This window comes from Oncorhynchus kisutch, unplaced genomic scaffold (genome assembly GCF_002021735.2).
Source record: "Oncorhynchus kisutch isolate 150728-3 unplaced genomic scaffold, Okis_V2 scaffold1297, whole genome shotgun sequence".
Lineage (NCBI taxonomy): Eukaryota > Metazoa > Chordata > Actinopteri > Salmoniformes > Salmonidae > Oncorhynchus > Oncorhynchus kisutch.
In genome coordinates this window covers 54,458-69,696 of record NW_022263242.1, presented here as the reverse complement: position 1 = coordinate 69,696, position 15,239 = coordinate 54,458, and the positions used below count along the sequence as shown (strand labels likewise).

The 15,239-nt window shown below is 47.6% G+C and overlaps 2 protein-coding genes across 6 annotated transcripts; one reads left to right on the top strand and one right to left on the bottom strand.

Annotated features, from left to right (window-relative positions):
* Positions 1-143: 143 nt before the first annotated feature.
* LOC116365837 (polysialoglycoprotein-like) lies at positions 144-7,845 on the bottom strand. Its single transcript, XM_031818223.1, has 6 exons — positions 7,713-7,845; positions 7,473-7,538; positions 7,237-7,320; positions 6,594-7,101; positions 5,598-6,449; positions 144-544 (listed from the first exon to the last, which is right to left on the bottom strand). The coding sequence occupies exons 1-6, from the start codon at positions 7,810-7,812 to the stop codon at positions 232-234; spliced, it is 1,923 nt and encodes a 640-aa protein (XP_031674083.1). The 5' UTR covers positions 7,813-7,845; the 3' UTR covers positions 144-231.
* Positions 7,846-7,926: 81 nt separating this feature from the next.
* LOC116365838 (serine/threonine-protein phosphatase 6 regulatory ankyrin repeat subunit A-like) lies at positions 7,927-15,239 on the top strand. Of its 5 annotated transcripts, XM_031818228.1 has the most exons (6): positions 7,927-8,466; positions 9,266-9,324; positions 9,836-10,026; positions 13,774-13,830; positions 14,074-14,208; positions 14,413-15,239. In XM_031818228.1, exons 2-5 carry the CDS (start codon positions 9,290-9,292, stop codon positions 14,082-14,084), a joined length of 294 nt encoding a protein of 97 aa, XP_031674088.1. In that variant the 5' UTR covers positions 7,927-8,466; positions 9,266-9,289; the 3' UTR covers positions 14,085-14,208; positions 14,413-15,239. The 5 variants fall into 5 exon arrangements, with proteins under 5 accessions (XP_031674088.1, XP_031674087.1, XP_031674085.1 ...); XM_031818227.1 differs by lacking the exon at positions 14,413-15,239 and having other exon boundaries at positions 13,774-14,406; XM_031818225.1 differs by lacking the exons at positions 9,836-10,026; positions 13,774-13,830; positions 14,074-14,208; positions 14,413-15,239 and adding exons at positions 11,313-11,516; positions 11,733-12,139.

The following is a 15,239-nucleotide window of genomic DNA, read 5'->3' as shown; positions in this document are numbered from 1 at the left end:
GTAATTTAAAACACGGGGTCAGAGTAATATTGCTGGCGCATGGATATAATGCAAAATAAATGTTGCCATCACCCAGTTACTCAAGTCAGGTCATAGACCTCAGCTCCAAGTAGGAACCACCAAAACAATACAGAGGACACAAGTATTACAGTTAATGTTTATTTGAGCCAAAACAAGCAAATGCAGTTACACACTGGACTAGAGTACCCGTTAACTATTGCATGTCCCACGTCAGATATCCATGGCGTCGTCGCCAGACGGGCCGGTGGCAGCTTCAGAGGTGGCGTCGTCAGAGGACGGGCCGGTGGCAGCTTCAGAGGTGGCGTCGTCGCCGGACGGGCCGATGGCAGCTTCAGAGGTGGCGTCGTCGCCGGACGGGCCGGTGGCAGCTTCAGAGGTGGCGTCGTCAGAGGACGGGCCGGTGGCAGCTACAGAGGTGGCGTCGTCAGAGGACGGGCCGGTGGCAGCTTCAGAGGTGGCGTCGTCGCCAGACGGGCCGGTGGCAGCTTCAGAGGTGGCGTCGTCGCCAGACGGGCCGGTGCAGCTTCAGAGGTGGCGTCGTCGCCAGACGGGCCGGTGGCAGCTTCAGAGGTGGCGTCGTCGCCAGACGGGCCGGTGGCAGCTTCAGAGGTGGCGTCGTCGCCAGAGGACGGGCCGGTGGCAGCTACAGAGGTGGCGTCGCCAGAGGACGGGCCGGTGGCAGCTACAGAGGACGGGCCGGTGGCAGCTACAGAGGTGGCGTCGTCAGAGGACGGGCCGGTGGCAGCTTCAGAGGTGGCGTCGTCGTGGGTTCTAGTCAGGATCCTATTTAGCACTAACTGAAGTTTATTTAGTGCTTTATCCGGGTAGCCGGAAAGTAGAGCAGTAGTGCATTGCAGTAGTCTAACCTAGAAGTGACAAAAGCATGGATACATTTTTCGGCATCATTTTTGGACAGAAAGTTTGATTTTTGCAATGTTACGTAGATGGAAAAAAGCTGTCCTTGAAACAGTCTTGATATGTTCTTCAAAAGAGAGATCAGGGTCCAGAGTAACGCCGAGGGCCTTCGCAGTTTTATTTGAGACGACTGTACAGCCATTAAGATTAATTGTCAGATTCAACAGAAGATCTCTTTGTTTCTTGGGACCTAGAACAAGCATCTCTGTTTTGTCCAAGTTTAAAAGTAGAACGTTTGCAGCCATCCACTTCCTTATGTCTGAAACACATGCTTCTAGCGAGGGCAATTTTGGGGCTTCACCATGTTTCATTGAAATGTTCAGCTGTGTGTCATCTGCATAGCAGTGAAAGTTAACATTATGTTTTCGAATGACATCCCCAAGAGGTAAAATATATAGTGAAATCAATCGTGGTCCTAAAAACGGAACCTTGAGGAACATCGAAATTTACAGTTGATTTGTCAGAGGACAAACAATTCAGAGAGACAAACTGATATCTTTCCGACAGATAAGATCTAAACCAGGCCAGAACTTGTCCGTATGGACCAATTTGGGTTTCCAATCTCTCCAAAAGAATGTGGTGATCGATGGTATCAAAAGCAGCACTAAGGTCTAGGAGCACGAGAACAGATGCAGAGCCCCGGTCTGATGCCATTAAAAGGTCATTTACCACCTTCACAAGTGCAGTCTCAGTGCTATGATGGGGTCTAAAACCAGACTGAAGCATTTCGTATACATTGTTTGTCTTCAGGAAGGCAGTGAGTTGCTGCGCAACAGCCTTTTCTAAAAATGTTGAGAGGAATGGAAGATTCGATATAGGCCGATAGTTCTTTATATTTTCTGGGTCAAGGTTTGGCTTTTTCAAGAGAGGCTTTATTACTGCCACTTTTAGTGAGTTTGGTACACATCCGGTGGATAGAGATCTGTTTATTATGTTCAACATAGGAGGGCCAAGCACAGGAAGCAGCTCTTTCAGTAGTTTAGTTGGAATAGGGTCCAGTATGGATCTTGAAGGTTTAGAGGCCATGATAATTTTCATCGTTGTGTCAAGAGATATAGTACTAAAACACTTGAGTGTCTCTCTTGATCCTAGGTCCTGGCAGAGTTGTGCAGACTCAGGACAAATGAGCTTTGAAGGAATACGCAGATTTAAAGAGGAGTCCGTAATTTGCTTTCTAATAATCATCTTTTCCTCAAAGAAGTTCATGAATTTATTACTGCTGAGGTGAAAGCCATCCTCTCTTGGGGAATGCTGCTTTGTAGTTAGCTTTGCTTTGCGACAGTATCAAAAAGGAATTTCGGATTGTTCTTATTTTCCTCAATTAAGTTGGAAAAATAGGATGATCGAGCAGCAGCAAGGGCTCTTCGATACTGCACGGTACTGTCTTTCCAAGCTAGTCGGAAGACTTCCAGTTTGTTGTGGCGCCATTTCCGTTCCAATTTTCTGGAAGCTTGCTTCAGAGCTCGGGTATTTTCTGTATACCAGGGAGCTAGTTTCTTATGAGAAATGTTTTTAGTTTTTAGGGTTGCAACTGCATCTAGGGTATTGCGCAAGGTTAAATTGAGTTCCTCAGTTAGGTGGTTAACTGATTTTTGTCCTCTGGCATCCTTGGGTAGACAGAGGGAGTCTGGAAGGACATCAAAGAATCTTTGTGTCATCTGTGAATTTATAGCACGACTTTTGATGTTCCTTGGTTGCGGTCTGAGCAGATTATTCGTTGCAATTGCAAATGTAATAAAATGGTGGTCCGATAGTCCAGGATTATGAGGAAAAACATTAAGATCCACAACATTTATCCCATGGGACAAAACTAGGCCCAGAGTATGACTGTGACAGTGAGTAGGTCCAGAGACATGTTGGACAAAACCCACTGAGTCGATGATGAAAGCCTTTTGGAGTGGGTCTGTGGACTTTTTCATGTGAATATTAAAGTCACCAAAAATTTGAATATTATCTGCTATGACTACAAGGTCCGATAGGAATTCAGGGAACTCAATGAGGAACGCTGTATATGGCCCAGGAGGCCTGTAAACAGTAGCTAAAAAAAAGTTATTGAGTAGGCTACATAGATTTCATGACTAGAAGCTCAAAAGATGAAAACGTCTTTTTTGTTTGTTTGTACATTTCAATTTGCTATCGTAAATGTTAGCAACACCTCCGCGGGATGCACGAGGGATATGGTCACTAGTGTAGCCAGGAGGTGAGGCCTCATTTAACACAGTAAATTCATCAGGCTAAAGCCATGTTTCAATCAGGCCAATCACATCAAGATTATGATCAGTTCATTGACTATAATTGCCTTTGAAGTAAGGGATATGACATTAAGTAGCCCTATTTTGAGATGTGAGGTATCATGATCTCTTTCAATAATGACAGGAATGGAGGAGGTCTTTATCCTAGTGAGATTGCTAAGGCGAACACCGCCACGTTTAGTTTTGTCCAACCTAGGTCGAGGCACAGACACGGTCTCAATGGAGATAGCTGAGCTGACTACACTGACTGTGCTAGTGGCAGACTGGCTAACAGCCTGCTGCCTGGCCTGCACCCTATTTCATTGTGGTGCTAGAGGAGTTAGAGCCCTGTCTATGTTGGTAGATAAGATGAGAGCACCCCTCCAGCTAGGATGGAGTCCGTCACTCCTCCGCAGGTCAGGCTTGGTCCTGTTTGTGGGTGAGTCCCAGAAAGAGGGCCAATTATATACAAAATTCTATCTTTTGGGAGGGGCAGAAACCAGTTTTCATCCAGCGATTGAGTTGTGAGACTCTGCTGTAGAGCTCATCACTCCCCCTAACTGGGAGGGGGCCAGAGACAATTACTCAATGCCGACACATCTTTCTAGCTGATTTACACGCTGAAGCTATGTGGTGATCTCTGACTGTTTCATCCTAATATCGTTGGTGCCGACGTGGATAACAATATCTCTATACTCGCCAGTTTGAGCTTTAGCCAGCACCATCTTCAGATTAGCCTTAACGTCGGTTGCCCTGCCGCCTGGTAAACAGTGTATGATCGCTGGATGATTCGTTTTAAGTCTAATACTGCGGGTAATGGAGTCGCCAATGACGAGAGTTTTCAATTTGTCAGAGCTAATGGTGGGAAGCTTCGGCGTCTCAGACCCCGTAACGGGAGGAGTAGAGACAAGAGAAGGCTCGGCCTCTGACTCCGACTCGTTGCTTAATGGGGAAAACCGGTTGAAAGTTTGTCGGCTGAATGAGCGACACCGGTTGAGCATTCCTACAGCATTACCCTCCAGAAACCGTGAGAAAGTTGTCCGGCTGCGGGGACCGTGCGAGGGGATTTATACTAACGTTACTATCTGTACTTACTGGTGGCACAGACGCTGTTTCATCCTTTCCTACACAGAAATTACCCTTGCCTAACGATTGCGTCTGAAGCTGGGCTTGTAGCACAGTTGTATCCTCACCGTAAGGCGATCGTTCTCCTGTATGAGTACAGCGACTGCAATTAGAAGGCATCATGTTAATGTTACTTAGCTTCGGCTGTTGGAGGTCCTGACGAACCATGTCCAGATAAAGCGTCCGGAGTATGAGGATTCTGTGTTATGCACTATAGCCCGTTACCATATGTGATTTAATATTATCTGCTGTTGGCTTGTGTGGATGTATGTGTTATGCAACATAGCTGACTTGAACCCTTGTTAACAGTTTCAGGGCCATGGGCCTTTCTCATGATGGAAAAATACATAACATGAAGGCCGGACCTGTGCAATGAGTTGGGGGGGGCACATTCAGAACGTAGTGTTGCGAGAACAGTCTTGTTAGATAACAGGAGCCAGGTGCCTGATAACTGCATATCTACACAGCTACAACGACTGACCGCTGAAGCGCTTAGAGGGCTGGGACCAGCCTCTGCGCCAACAATCAACGATTGGGCGTGGTTTAGACTCACCCAGCCTAGTCTCTACTCTGACAGGCCGGCTCGGAAGCAGGAACTACTTCTGTCAGAGTATATTAAATATCTTTGTCAGGAACAAGTCAGTTCTGTTTTGCCCTGCGAGGTGGGACAGAGAGCCCGTATATACGAAAATTGCATTTACCACTTACTGCTTAGCTAATAAAAAATACATAGCATACGTCGGTGCCTCATTTTTATATTTTTCCTGATACCAGATTCGAATTGACGCAACCCTGACACGAGGGGAAAAACCAAAAATATAAACGGTAATTATAAAGTAAAAACCGTAAAGTTGTCATGTAGCAAAGTAGGCAACAAAACACAGCAACACGTAAACAAGTCTGCAAGTTGTGACCGGAAATGGCGTCAAAATGCTGTGTGAGGTATCATGTGATGCTACTAGCATAAATGGACCAACACTGAGCAAATGTAGCTTAAGTCAAATGGTAATTTAAAACACAGGGGTCAGAGTAATATTGCTGGCGCATGGATATAATGCAAAATAAATGTTGCCATCACCCCAGTTACTCAAGTCAGGTCATAGACCTCAGCTCCAAGTAGGAACCACCAAAACAATACAGAGGACACAAGTATTACAGTTAATGTTTATTTGAGCCAAAACAAGCAAATGCAGTTACACACTGGACTAGAGTACCCGTTAACTATTGCATGTCCCACGTCAGATATCCATGGCGTCGTCGCCGGACGGGCCGGTGGCAGCTTCAGAGGTGGCGTCGTCGCCGGACGGGCCGGTGGCAGCTTCAGAGGTGGCGTCGTCAGAGGACGGGCCGGTGGCAGCTACAGAGGTGGCGTCGTCAGAGGACGGGCCGGTGGCAGCTACAGAGGTGGCGTCGTCAGAGGACGGGCCGGTGGCAGCTACAGAGGTGGCGTCGTCAGAGGACGGGCCGGTGGCAGCTACAGAGGTGGCGTCGTCAGAGGACGGGCCGGTGGCAGCTACAGAGGTGGCGTCGTCAGAGGACGGGCCGGTGGCAGCTACAGAGGTGGCGTCGTCAGAGGACGGGCCGGTGGCAGCTACAGAGGTGGCGTCGTCAGAGGACGGGCCGGTGGCAGCTACAGAGGTGGCGTCGTCAGAGGACGGGCCGGTGGCAGCGTCAGAGGTGGCGTCGTCAGAGGACGGGCCGGTGGCAGCGTCAGAGGTGGCGTCGTCAGAGGACGGGCCGGTGGCAGCGTCAGAGGTGGCGTCGTCAGAGGACGGGCCGGTGGCAGCGTCAGAGGTGGCGTCGTCAGAGGACGGGCCGGTGGCAGCTTCAGAGGTGGCGTCGTCAGAGGACGGGCCGGTGGCAGCTTCAGAGGTGGCGTCGTCAGAGGACGGGCCGGTGGCAGCTTCAGAGGTGGCGTCGTCAGAGGACGGGCCGGTGGCAGCTTCAGAGGTGGCGTCGTCAGAGGACGGGCCGGTGGCAGCTACAGAGGTGGCGTCGTCAGAGGACGGGCCGGTGGCAGCTTCAGAGGTGGCGTCGTCGCCGGACGGGCCGGTGGCAGCTTCAGAGGTGGCGTCGTCAGAGGACGGGCCGGTGGCAGCTACAGAGGTGGCGTCGTCAGAGGACGGGCCGGTGGCAGCTTCAGAGGTGGCGTCGTCGCCAGACGGGCCGGTGGCAGCTTCAGAGGTGGCGTCGTCGCCAGAGGACGGGCCGGTGGCAGCTACAGAGGTGGCGTCGCCAGAGGACGGGCCGGTGGCAGCTACAGAGGACGGGCCGGTGGCAGCTACAGAGGTGGCGTCGTCAGAGGACGGGCCGGTGGCAGCTTCAGAGGTGGCGTCGTCAGAGGACGGGCCGGTGGCAGCTTCAGAGGTGGCGTCGTCAGAGGACGGGCCGGTGGCAGCTTCAGAGGTGGCGTCGTCAGAGGACGGGCCGGTGGCAGCTTCAGAGGTGGCGTCGTCAGAGGACGGGCCGGTGGCAGCTTCAGAGGTGGCGTCGTCAGAGGACGGGCCGGTGGCAGCTTCAGAGGTGGCGTCGTCAGAGGACGGGCCGGTGGCAGCTTCAGAGGTGGCGTCGTCAGAGGACGGGCCGGTGGCAGCTTCAGAGGTGGCGTCGTCGCCAGACGGGCCGGTGGCAGCTTCAGAGGTGGCGTCGTCGCCAGACGGGCCGGTGGCAGCTTCAGAGGTGGCGTCGTCAGAGGACGGGCCGGTGGCAGCTTCAGAGGTGGCGTCGTCAGAGGACAGGGCATCATTTGCCGGAGAGCTACCATGGTTTGGAGAAGCTTGGGATTCTACTTCATTGGTCTCTAAATACTCTTGAGAATAAACAAAAGGAACAGTTGGGTATTCTACAGCAACACATCTGTTCTACACGGTCTAGGCCAAATTGCTAATCGAATTTTGAGCAACATGAAGCCAACAGTTTTCAAAGTATATGTTTCAGGCCGTACCTTCTCTGGTTTGTTTCGCGTCAGACCCTATGGATCGGAGCAAGGCCAGGGCATGCACAATGGAGACGTCATTTGATGACAGCTCTGAAAAATTTAGGTTTAGGTACACAAGCAAAAGGTTTGACAACATTATTTAGACTGAGTTACTCTATGCTGTTGAATGAGTGTCAAACACAGCAGCACCATAGACAGTGACAAAGAACATAGCTAGAAGGGTTGTGGAAAGAAACACTTACCTCCAAGTCTCCTCTGCAGAGAGACTTGATCTTGCTTCTGGGACTTTCCAACAGGGTAACAAGAAACTGAGGAGAAAGTGTTGACAGAAGTTGAGTTCACACAAAATAGCTACATATATTAATAGCAGTGAAGAATAAAAGATGACCAACGCGGAAGATACAGACAGTCAAATATTAATACCCAACTTATAAAGTTAAGCATATTTACCAAACAAATCCCTTAAACATTAGTGAACCAACCTTTGACAACCCCCACAGTCATCACAACGAGCAGCAATTCTCTCACACCTCCCATGATCATGAAAATAGTCTGTGTTATCAACAGGTAATGTCTTCCCATGGCCTGTATGAGGCTTATATAGGCCACTAATGACCGTTTACCTGACAAACATGGCTTAACGATCAATTAACAAGCTTGATTGAGTTGTTACGTTCAGATAGAAATAGACCATGTAGAACACATGTTGATTCTTATCAAGTTGGTGGGCAGGCAATCTTTTCTACTCCATATATTGCATTTATATCTGTAATGATTAACCCTAATGGTCTCAGATCAGCAGTAGAAAGAAGTAGGCCTAATTATTTTAGGTGTAATCTTCAAAGATATTAGGGGGAAATAAACACTGTACCCAAATCCACGTTTTACAATGCTCCTGGGAAATGGGTAGGCCTCCACCTATAGTCCTTCACAGTTTTACAGCTGTGATATATTTATTTATTTACATAGATCACATACATAAATAAATATGATAGCTGTAGGTAGCGTTGAGATAAAATTCCCATATTCTATTGCTACTAACATAAATCCTAATATATCATGTTTTCCTCATTTGCTCTGTAGGAGGTTCGTCATATGAAGGACATTCAAGTGGATGTGACCCCTAACCTGCAATAGGGGCTCAGTGAGGTGACAGACATCCTGTAATGGATCTCCAGCTAGTGTCTGAGGACCTGGAGAAGGCTGTGTCTACAGCTGTGGGGCAGGACAAGCATGGTAACCTAACCTCACTGTATGAAGGATTTTATTGTTATGGATAGTCATCTCCAATCTGTTCAAATATCACTGTTGTTGATAACACACATTACCAAAATGATTCACACTTGTCTTCCTATTTCCACATAATCTGTCATGGTTCCCCACCCCAACAGGGCATAAAACCAACCTCTCTTTATTGCTACTGCTAATACACCCAAATCCAACAGCGTTCGAGAACCCTGCTCGCAGTGCCAACTGTTAGGTTCTAATTCTCAGAGTAAAAACTCGACGGACACTATGAATGCTTGAACCAAGTTTATTCTTCCCAGAGGGTCAAGACAGCTGCATTAGACAAAAAACATATTCACACAAGCACTGATATTTAATCCTCTCTCCTATGCTGAGTCTCCTCCTACACATCTAAACAGTCAATGCATCTCTGTTGCTAGACAGAACCTTAGTGATATCTGTTCTTCCTCACTTCATCTGACCTGACCGCTACCCCAAAGTGCTCACTCCTCCCCAACTCAAGGCTGACATGGTGATTGGTACCAGACTGTGTCTCTTCTCATCCCAGAGGATCCCACCCATAGGATGCCTGATGGCTAACAAAAACATATCCTGACATAATGTAAACGTTATACATTAAGCTCTCTCCCTCAGTGACATGAATTCGTATATTTCATATTCTCAGAACCCAACAGTAGGTTTTAAGGTGTGGCTGCATGTTTGTCGTGGACGCATCGTCACTCTTGATGTTCTTTTTCCAAGTCTGAACTGGCCGTTCTTCTCTTTCCTCGACTAATTGAAACCTCAGGGACAGACATCCTGAACGAATCTGATGTCAGAGCTCCCATCAGCCCTCTACACCTCGCTGTGAGTAAAGCCTACCTGCTCCTGTAGTGGTCTCCATATGACAAATGGCACCCTATTCCCTATTTAGTACACTACGTTTGATCAGATCCTTATAGGCCCTGATCAAAAGTAGTTCACTACATAGGGAATAGGGTGCTATCTGGGATGCAAGCATGGTGTAGATTTTCCACAGGAAGTTGACTGTCCAGACAGACTCACACACCATATTCCGATCTATTCCTGATTAGTGTAAAATACATGCATATTCTACACAGTGATGATGAGGATGATTTCCTTATTTTGCCATTTGAGTTAATCAACCTCAGAGGAGAAGTAGAGTGTTTGTTTCTCAATCCCACGCTTGACAGGAACCTCCGATGTTTATGCTGGGCAGGAGCAAAAATGGGCTCCCGATTGAAAGACTCTGGTCTACTTTAGAGGTCTAGCACTGTATTTCTGTTCAGGTGTACCACTGGTCTACTCTAGGACATTGATTATATTAAGAGTGAATATCTATTCATGCGTACCACAGTCACCACCATGCTATGGAGGTCCTGGTTCAGTCTCTGCTGGATCTAGACGTGAGGGACAGCCAGGGGCGCACCCCTCTGGACCTGGCTGCCTTAAAAAGCCTTGTGGAGTGTGTTGACGTCCTCATCAACCAGGAAGCCTCCATCCTGGTTAAAGACTTCACTCTGAAGAGGACCCCCATCCACGCTGCAGGTAGACATAAGGATATCACATAGAGCTTCTGTAATTAAAAAGTTTTCCTGACCAAGATGGCCATTTGTTTGGTCATGTTGCTAGGACGACTATGTCCACTCTAGGGATGGTATCGTGTGAAAATGCCCACGAGACACTGATCTAAGGTCATTTTTTGTCATGTTCTCCACTAATGATTGAGGATCTAGGGAGGGTAAGCTGATCCTAGATCAGTGCACAGGGGAGACTTCTATCCAGAGCCAGGTACACAGCTAGCAAGTGACAGGCTTCAATGGCCTCAGCCCCAAAATTCTTTATTATCTGCTGTGTTAACATCATGAGGATGTCATCTACCAACACCACTGTTCTTGAAATCTGTCTGTTCATGTGAAGGTTATAGTCGTCCAGCAATCTGCTCATATCCTCTCTGTTGATCCTCCTCTAGCTACCAATGGTCAATCATCTGACATTCTTATATCCTCTTGTTGATCCTCCTCTAGCTACCAATGGTCAATCATCTGACATTCTTATATTCTCTCTGTTTATCCTCCTCTCGCTACCAATGGTCAATCATCTCACATTCTTATATCTTCTCAGTTTTTCCATCTCTAGCTACTGAAGGTCAATCATCTCACATTGTTATATCCTCTCTGTTTATCTTCCTCTAGCAACCAACGTACATTCGGAGTGTTTGCGTTTGCTGATTGGAAATGCTGACATCCAGAGTACAGTGGACATTCAAGACGGAATAGTCACTTGGGTTTTGGATACAATTCCTGAAATAAAGAGATTTTGAAACTGGGGCTGCATCCAAAATGGCAACCTGTACCCTACTTGGTACAGTACTTTAAACCAAAGTCCTATGGGCTCAGGTCAAGAGTAGTGTACCATATAGGGAATAGGTTGCCATTTGGGACTCAGCCTGGTTACTACCAGTTTGTAATATGACCTGTTGTCTTGTGTATCAGAACCCCTCTGATGCTGTCGGTGCTGAGCGGACACAGACTGTGTGTACTCCCTGTTCAACAAGGGAGCAAGCGTAGAAGCCAAAGACAAATGGCACAGAACAGCTCTACACAGAAGGGTTGTGAGGAGAGTTGGCTGTACGCGCTCACACACAGAAAGAGAGGGGGAGGCTTGTTCTGATCTAGGGATGGGGCCATTGAAATACTAGGGATGGCTTTGGTGTGGGATCTAGCATGGAATATAAATTATGCCCAAATATACCTATTATGATTCCTTATTATTTAATTGATTATAAATTATTCAAATCCATTCTTGTCTCCCCTCCCTTCCCTTCCTCCTAGGCGGTGACTTTTCACGAGGAGTGCAGCACAGTGCCAGCTTCCTGGTTCGGGAAGGTAAGGGGCGGAGCCATGTCCACCTGGTGGCGGCGTCCGGACACATCGGGATACTGGGGTGGCTCCTACACACCGCCCAGTCAGTGTGGACCCTCCCCGTCATCACAGACAACCAGGGCTACACGCCACTACACTTGGCCTGCTACAACGGTATGTACTGGACAGAGGGACAGCGAAGTGGGCCAGAGGCCACAAACAAATACACACATAAACATAGCGTGTCTTAAATCACCACAGCCAGCTTCAGGAGGGCACGAACCGAGACAGTCCGCACAGGAACCTTAAGAGTCCCTCAGACAGAGAGAGAGAAGAGGGAGGGATAGGGGGAGGCACAACAGGCCCACACTCATCCTCTCATACCACCAGGTTCCCTTCCAGCAGATACTGCACTTCAGAGGAACTGCTGCTGCTATACCCCATCTTTACCTTTACCCACAAAGGTCCTAAACGGTAGAAAGTGTCCGGCCAACAGACAGACGCACACCTTATGACGGCAATAACCTGTAGTCCAAGGGGATAGTAGCACTTCACTGAGAGCAAAACAGACAGGGACCAAAAGATGTGGAAGAAGCATTTTCAAAACCTGTTTTGACTGTAGAAATTGGGCTGAGTGTTTGTGCTGAGAAAAGACATAAGGAGTGATGTTTCATTTAAGTTTCATGAGAGTGATTGTCATGTTTATCCGCACACTAAGACAGTCAGAACGCACCTAGCCTCTTGTCTGTAATCCATGTGGGAGGAGGGGAAATCATACATTCTGTATGAACAAATATTTTTATAAAATCATTCATGTCTTTTTTTATTCCCACAGGCTCTGTGGGAATAAAAAAATGGTAGCATTTGCTCTGATGAGTAATTGTAAAGATTTAATGCATCCCAAAAGGAACCCTATACTGAATAGTACACTACTGTTGAACAGGGTCCATAGGGTTCTGGTCAAAAGCAGTGCCATTTAGGATGCTGGTATGTGAACAACAGGACTTTTTGATGGGACATATTACATTATTAAACCTACCTGTCCTTTGGCCTCTAGAAAGTAAATGATTCATTAATGTATTCTTTCTTGTGATATTTATGTCATCATTTTGTGCCTTCGTTAGTTACTGAGGGGAGGTTAGGAGAGTAGGGGCACCTGTATGAGCGACGAGAGCTGGTTTTACATGTAAGTATTCACTAATAGGAAACCAAGTCAGTTAGGAGAGAAGACTAGTAGACACCCAGCAGAGTAATTGAAATGCAAGTTGTCAACCGTGATATTAGTTAGCACTGACACCATTAACCCCGATTCTAGCAACATCCTCATATGTACCAACCCCAAACACTCAGTTACACAACCATCAAGTTAAAATGAACTAGAACCCATTCCACATCATGTCAAATCAAAATAACATCAAATGTATTTATATAGCCCTTCGTACATCAGCTGATATCTCAAAGTGCTGTACAGAAACCCAGCCTAAAACCCCAAACAGCAAGCAATGCAGGTGTAGAAGCACGGTGGCTAGGAAAAACTCCCTAGAAAGGCCAAAACCTAGGAAGAAACCTAGAGTGGAACCAGGCTATGTGGGGTGGCCAGTCCTCTTCTGGCTGTGCCGTGTGGAGATTATAACAGAACATGGCCAAGATGTTCATAAATGACCAGCATGGTCAAATAATAATAATCACAGGCAGAACAGTTGAAACTGGAGCAGCAGCACGGCCAGGTGGACTGGGGACAGCAAGGAGTCATCATGCCAGGTAGTCCTGAAGCATGGTCCTAGGGCTCAGGTCCTCCGAGAGAGAGAGAGAAAGAAAGAGAGAAAGAGAAAATTAGAGAGAGCATACTTAAATTCACACAGGACACCGGATAGGACAGGAGAAGTACTCCAGATATAACAAACTGACCCTTGCCCCCCGACACATAAACTACTGCAGCATAAATACTGGAGGCTGAGACAGGAGGGGTCAGGAGACACTGTGGCCCCATCCGATGACACCCCCGGACAGGGCCAAACAGTAAGGATATACACAGCTAGCAAGTGACAGGCTTCAATGGCCTCAGCCCCAAAATTCTTTATTATCTGCTGTGTTAACATCATGAGGATGTCATCTACCAACACCACTGTTCTTGAAATCTGTCTGTTCATGTGAAGGTTATAGTCGTCCAGCAATCTGCTCATATCCTCTCTGTTGATCCTCCTCTAGCTACCAATGGTCAATCATCTGACATTCTTATATCCTCTTGTTGATCCTCCTCTAGCTACCAATGGTCAATCATCTGACATTCTTATATTCTCTCTGTTTATCCTCCTCTCGCTACCAATGGTCAATCATCTCACATTCTTATATCTTCTCAGTTTTTCCATCTCTAGCTACTGAAGGTCAATCATCTCACATTGTTATATCCTCTCTGTTTATCTTCCTCTAGCAACCAACGGACATTCGGAGTGTTTGCGTTTGCTGATTGGAAATGCTGACATCCAGAGTACAGTGGACATTCAAGACGGAATAGTCACTTGGGTTTTGGATACAATTCCTGAAATAAAGAGATTTTGAAACTGGGGCTGCATCCAAAATGGCAACCTGTACCCTACTTGGTACAGTACTTTAAACCAAAGTCCTATGGGCTCAGGTCAAGAGTAGTGTACCATATAGGGAATAGGTTGCCATTTGGGACTCAGCCTGGTTACTACCAGTTTGTAATATGACCTGTTGTCTTGTGTATCAGAACCCCTCTGATGCTGTCGGTGCTGAGCGGACACAGACTGTGTGTACTCCCTGTTCAACAAGGGAGCAAGCGTAGAAGCCAAAGACAAATGGCACAGAACAGCTCTACACAGAAGGGTTGTGAGGAGAGTTGGCTGTACGCGCTCACACACAGAAAGAGAGGGGGAGGCTTGTTCTGATCTAGGGATGGGGCCATTGAAATACTAGGGATGGCTTTGGTGTGGGATCTAGCATGGAATATAAATTATGCCCAAATATACCTATTATGATTCCTTATTATTTAATTGATTATAAATTATTCAAATCCATTCTTGTCTCCCCTCCCTTCCCTTCCTCCTAGGCGGTGACTTTTCACGAGGAGTGCAGCACAGTGCCAGCTTCCTGGTTCGGGAAGGTAAGGGGCGGAGCCATGTCCACCTGGTGGCGGCGTCCGGACACATCGGGATACTGGGGTGGCTCCTACACACCGCCCAGTCAGTGTGGACCCTCCCCGTCATCACAGACAACCAGGGCTACACGCCACTACACTTGGCCTGCTACAACGGTATGTACTGGACAGAGGGACAGCGAAGTGGGCCAGAGGCCACAAACAAATACACACATAAACATAGCGTGTCTTAAATCACCACAGCCAGCTTCAGGAGGGCACGAACCGAGACAGTCCGCACAGGAACCTTAAGAGTCCCTCAGACAGAGAGAGAGAAGAGGGAGGGATAGGGGGAGGCACAACAGGCCCACACTCATCCTCTCATACCACCAGGTTCCCTTCCAGCAGATACTGCACTTCAGAGGAACTGCTGCTGCTATACCCCATCTTTACCTTTACCCACAAAGGTCCTAAACGGTAGAAAGTGTCCGGCCAACAGACAGACGCACACCTTATGACGGCAATAACCTGTAGTCCAAGGGGATAGTAGCACTTCACTGAGAGCAAAACAGACAGGGACCAAAAGATGTGGAAGAAGCATTTTCAAAACCTGTTTTGACTGTAGAAATTGGGCTGAGTGTTTGTGCTGAGAAAAGACATAAGGAGTGATGTTTCATTTAAGTTTCATGAGAGTGATTGTCATGTTTATCCGCACACTAAGACAGTCAGAACGCACCTAGCCTCTTGTCTGTAATCCATGTGGGAGGAGGGGAAATCATACATTCTGTATGAACAAATAT

What these genes read in the sequence shown, in the direction of transcription:
- LOC116365838 (XM_031818224.1), top strand. Translation starts at nt 8,397, where the DNA reads ATGGATCTCCAGCTAGTGTCTGAGGACCTGGAGAAGGCTGTGTCTACA. An exon ending in TGTGGGGCAGGACAAGCATG is followed by an intron (nt 8,467 to 9,265) that starts GTAACCTAACCT and finishes TTGAAACCTCAG; the next exon opens with GGACAGACATCCTGAACGAA. An exon ending in TCAGCCCTCTACACCTCGCT is followed by an intron (nt 9,325 to 11,312) that starts GTGAGTAAAGCC and finishes CCTTCCTCCTAG; the next exon opens with GCGGTGACTTTTCACGAGGA.
- LOC116365837 (XM_031818223.1), bottom strand. Translation starts at nt 7,812, where the DNA reads ATGGGAAGACATTACCTGTTGATAACACAGACTATTTTCATGATCATG. An exon ending in GACTGTGGGGGTTGTCAAAG is followed by an intron (nt 7,539 to 7,712) that starts GTTGGTTCACTA and finishes CTTTCTCCTCAG; the next exon opens with TTTCTTGTTACCCTGTTGGA. An exon ending in CGCGAAACAAACCAGAGAAG is followed by an intron (nt 7,102 to 7,236) that starts GTACGGCCTGAA and finishes TTTATTCTCAAG; the next exon opens with AGTATTTAGAGACCAATGAA.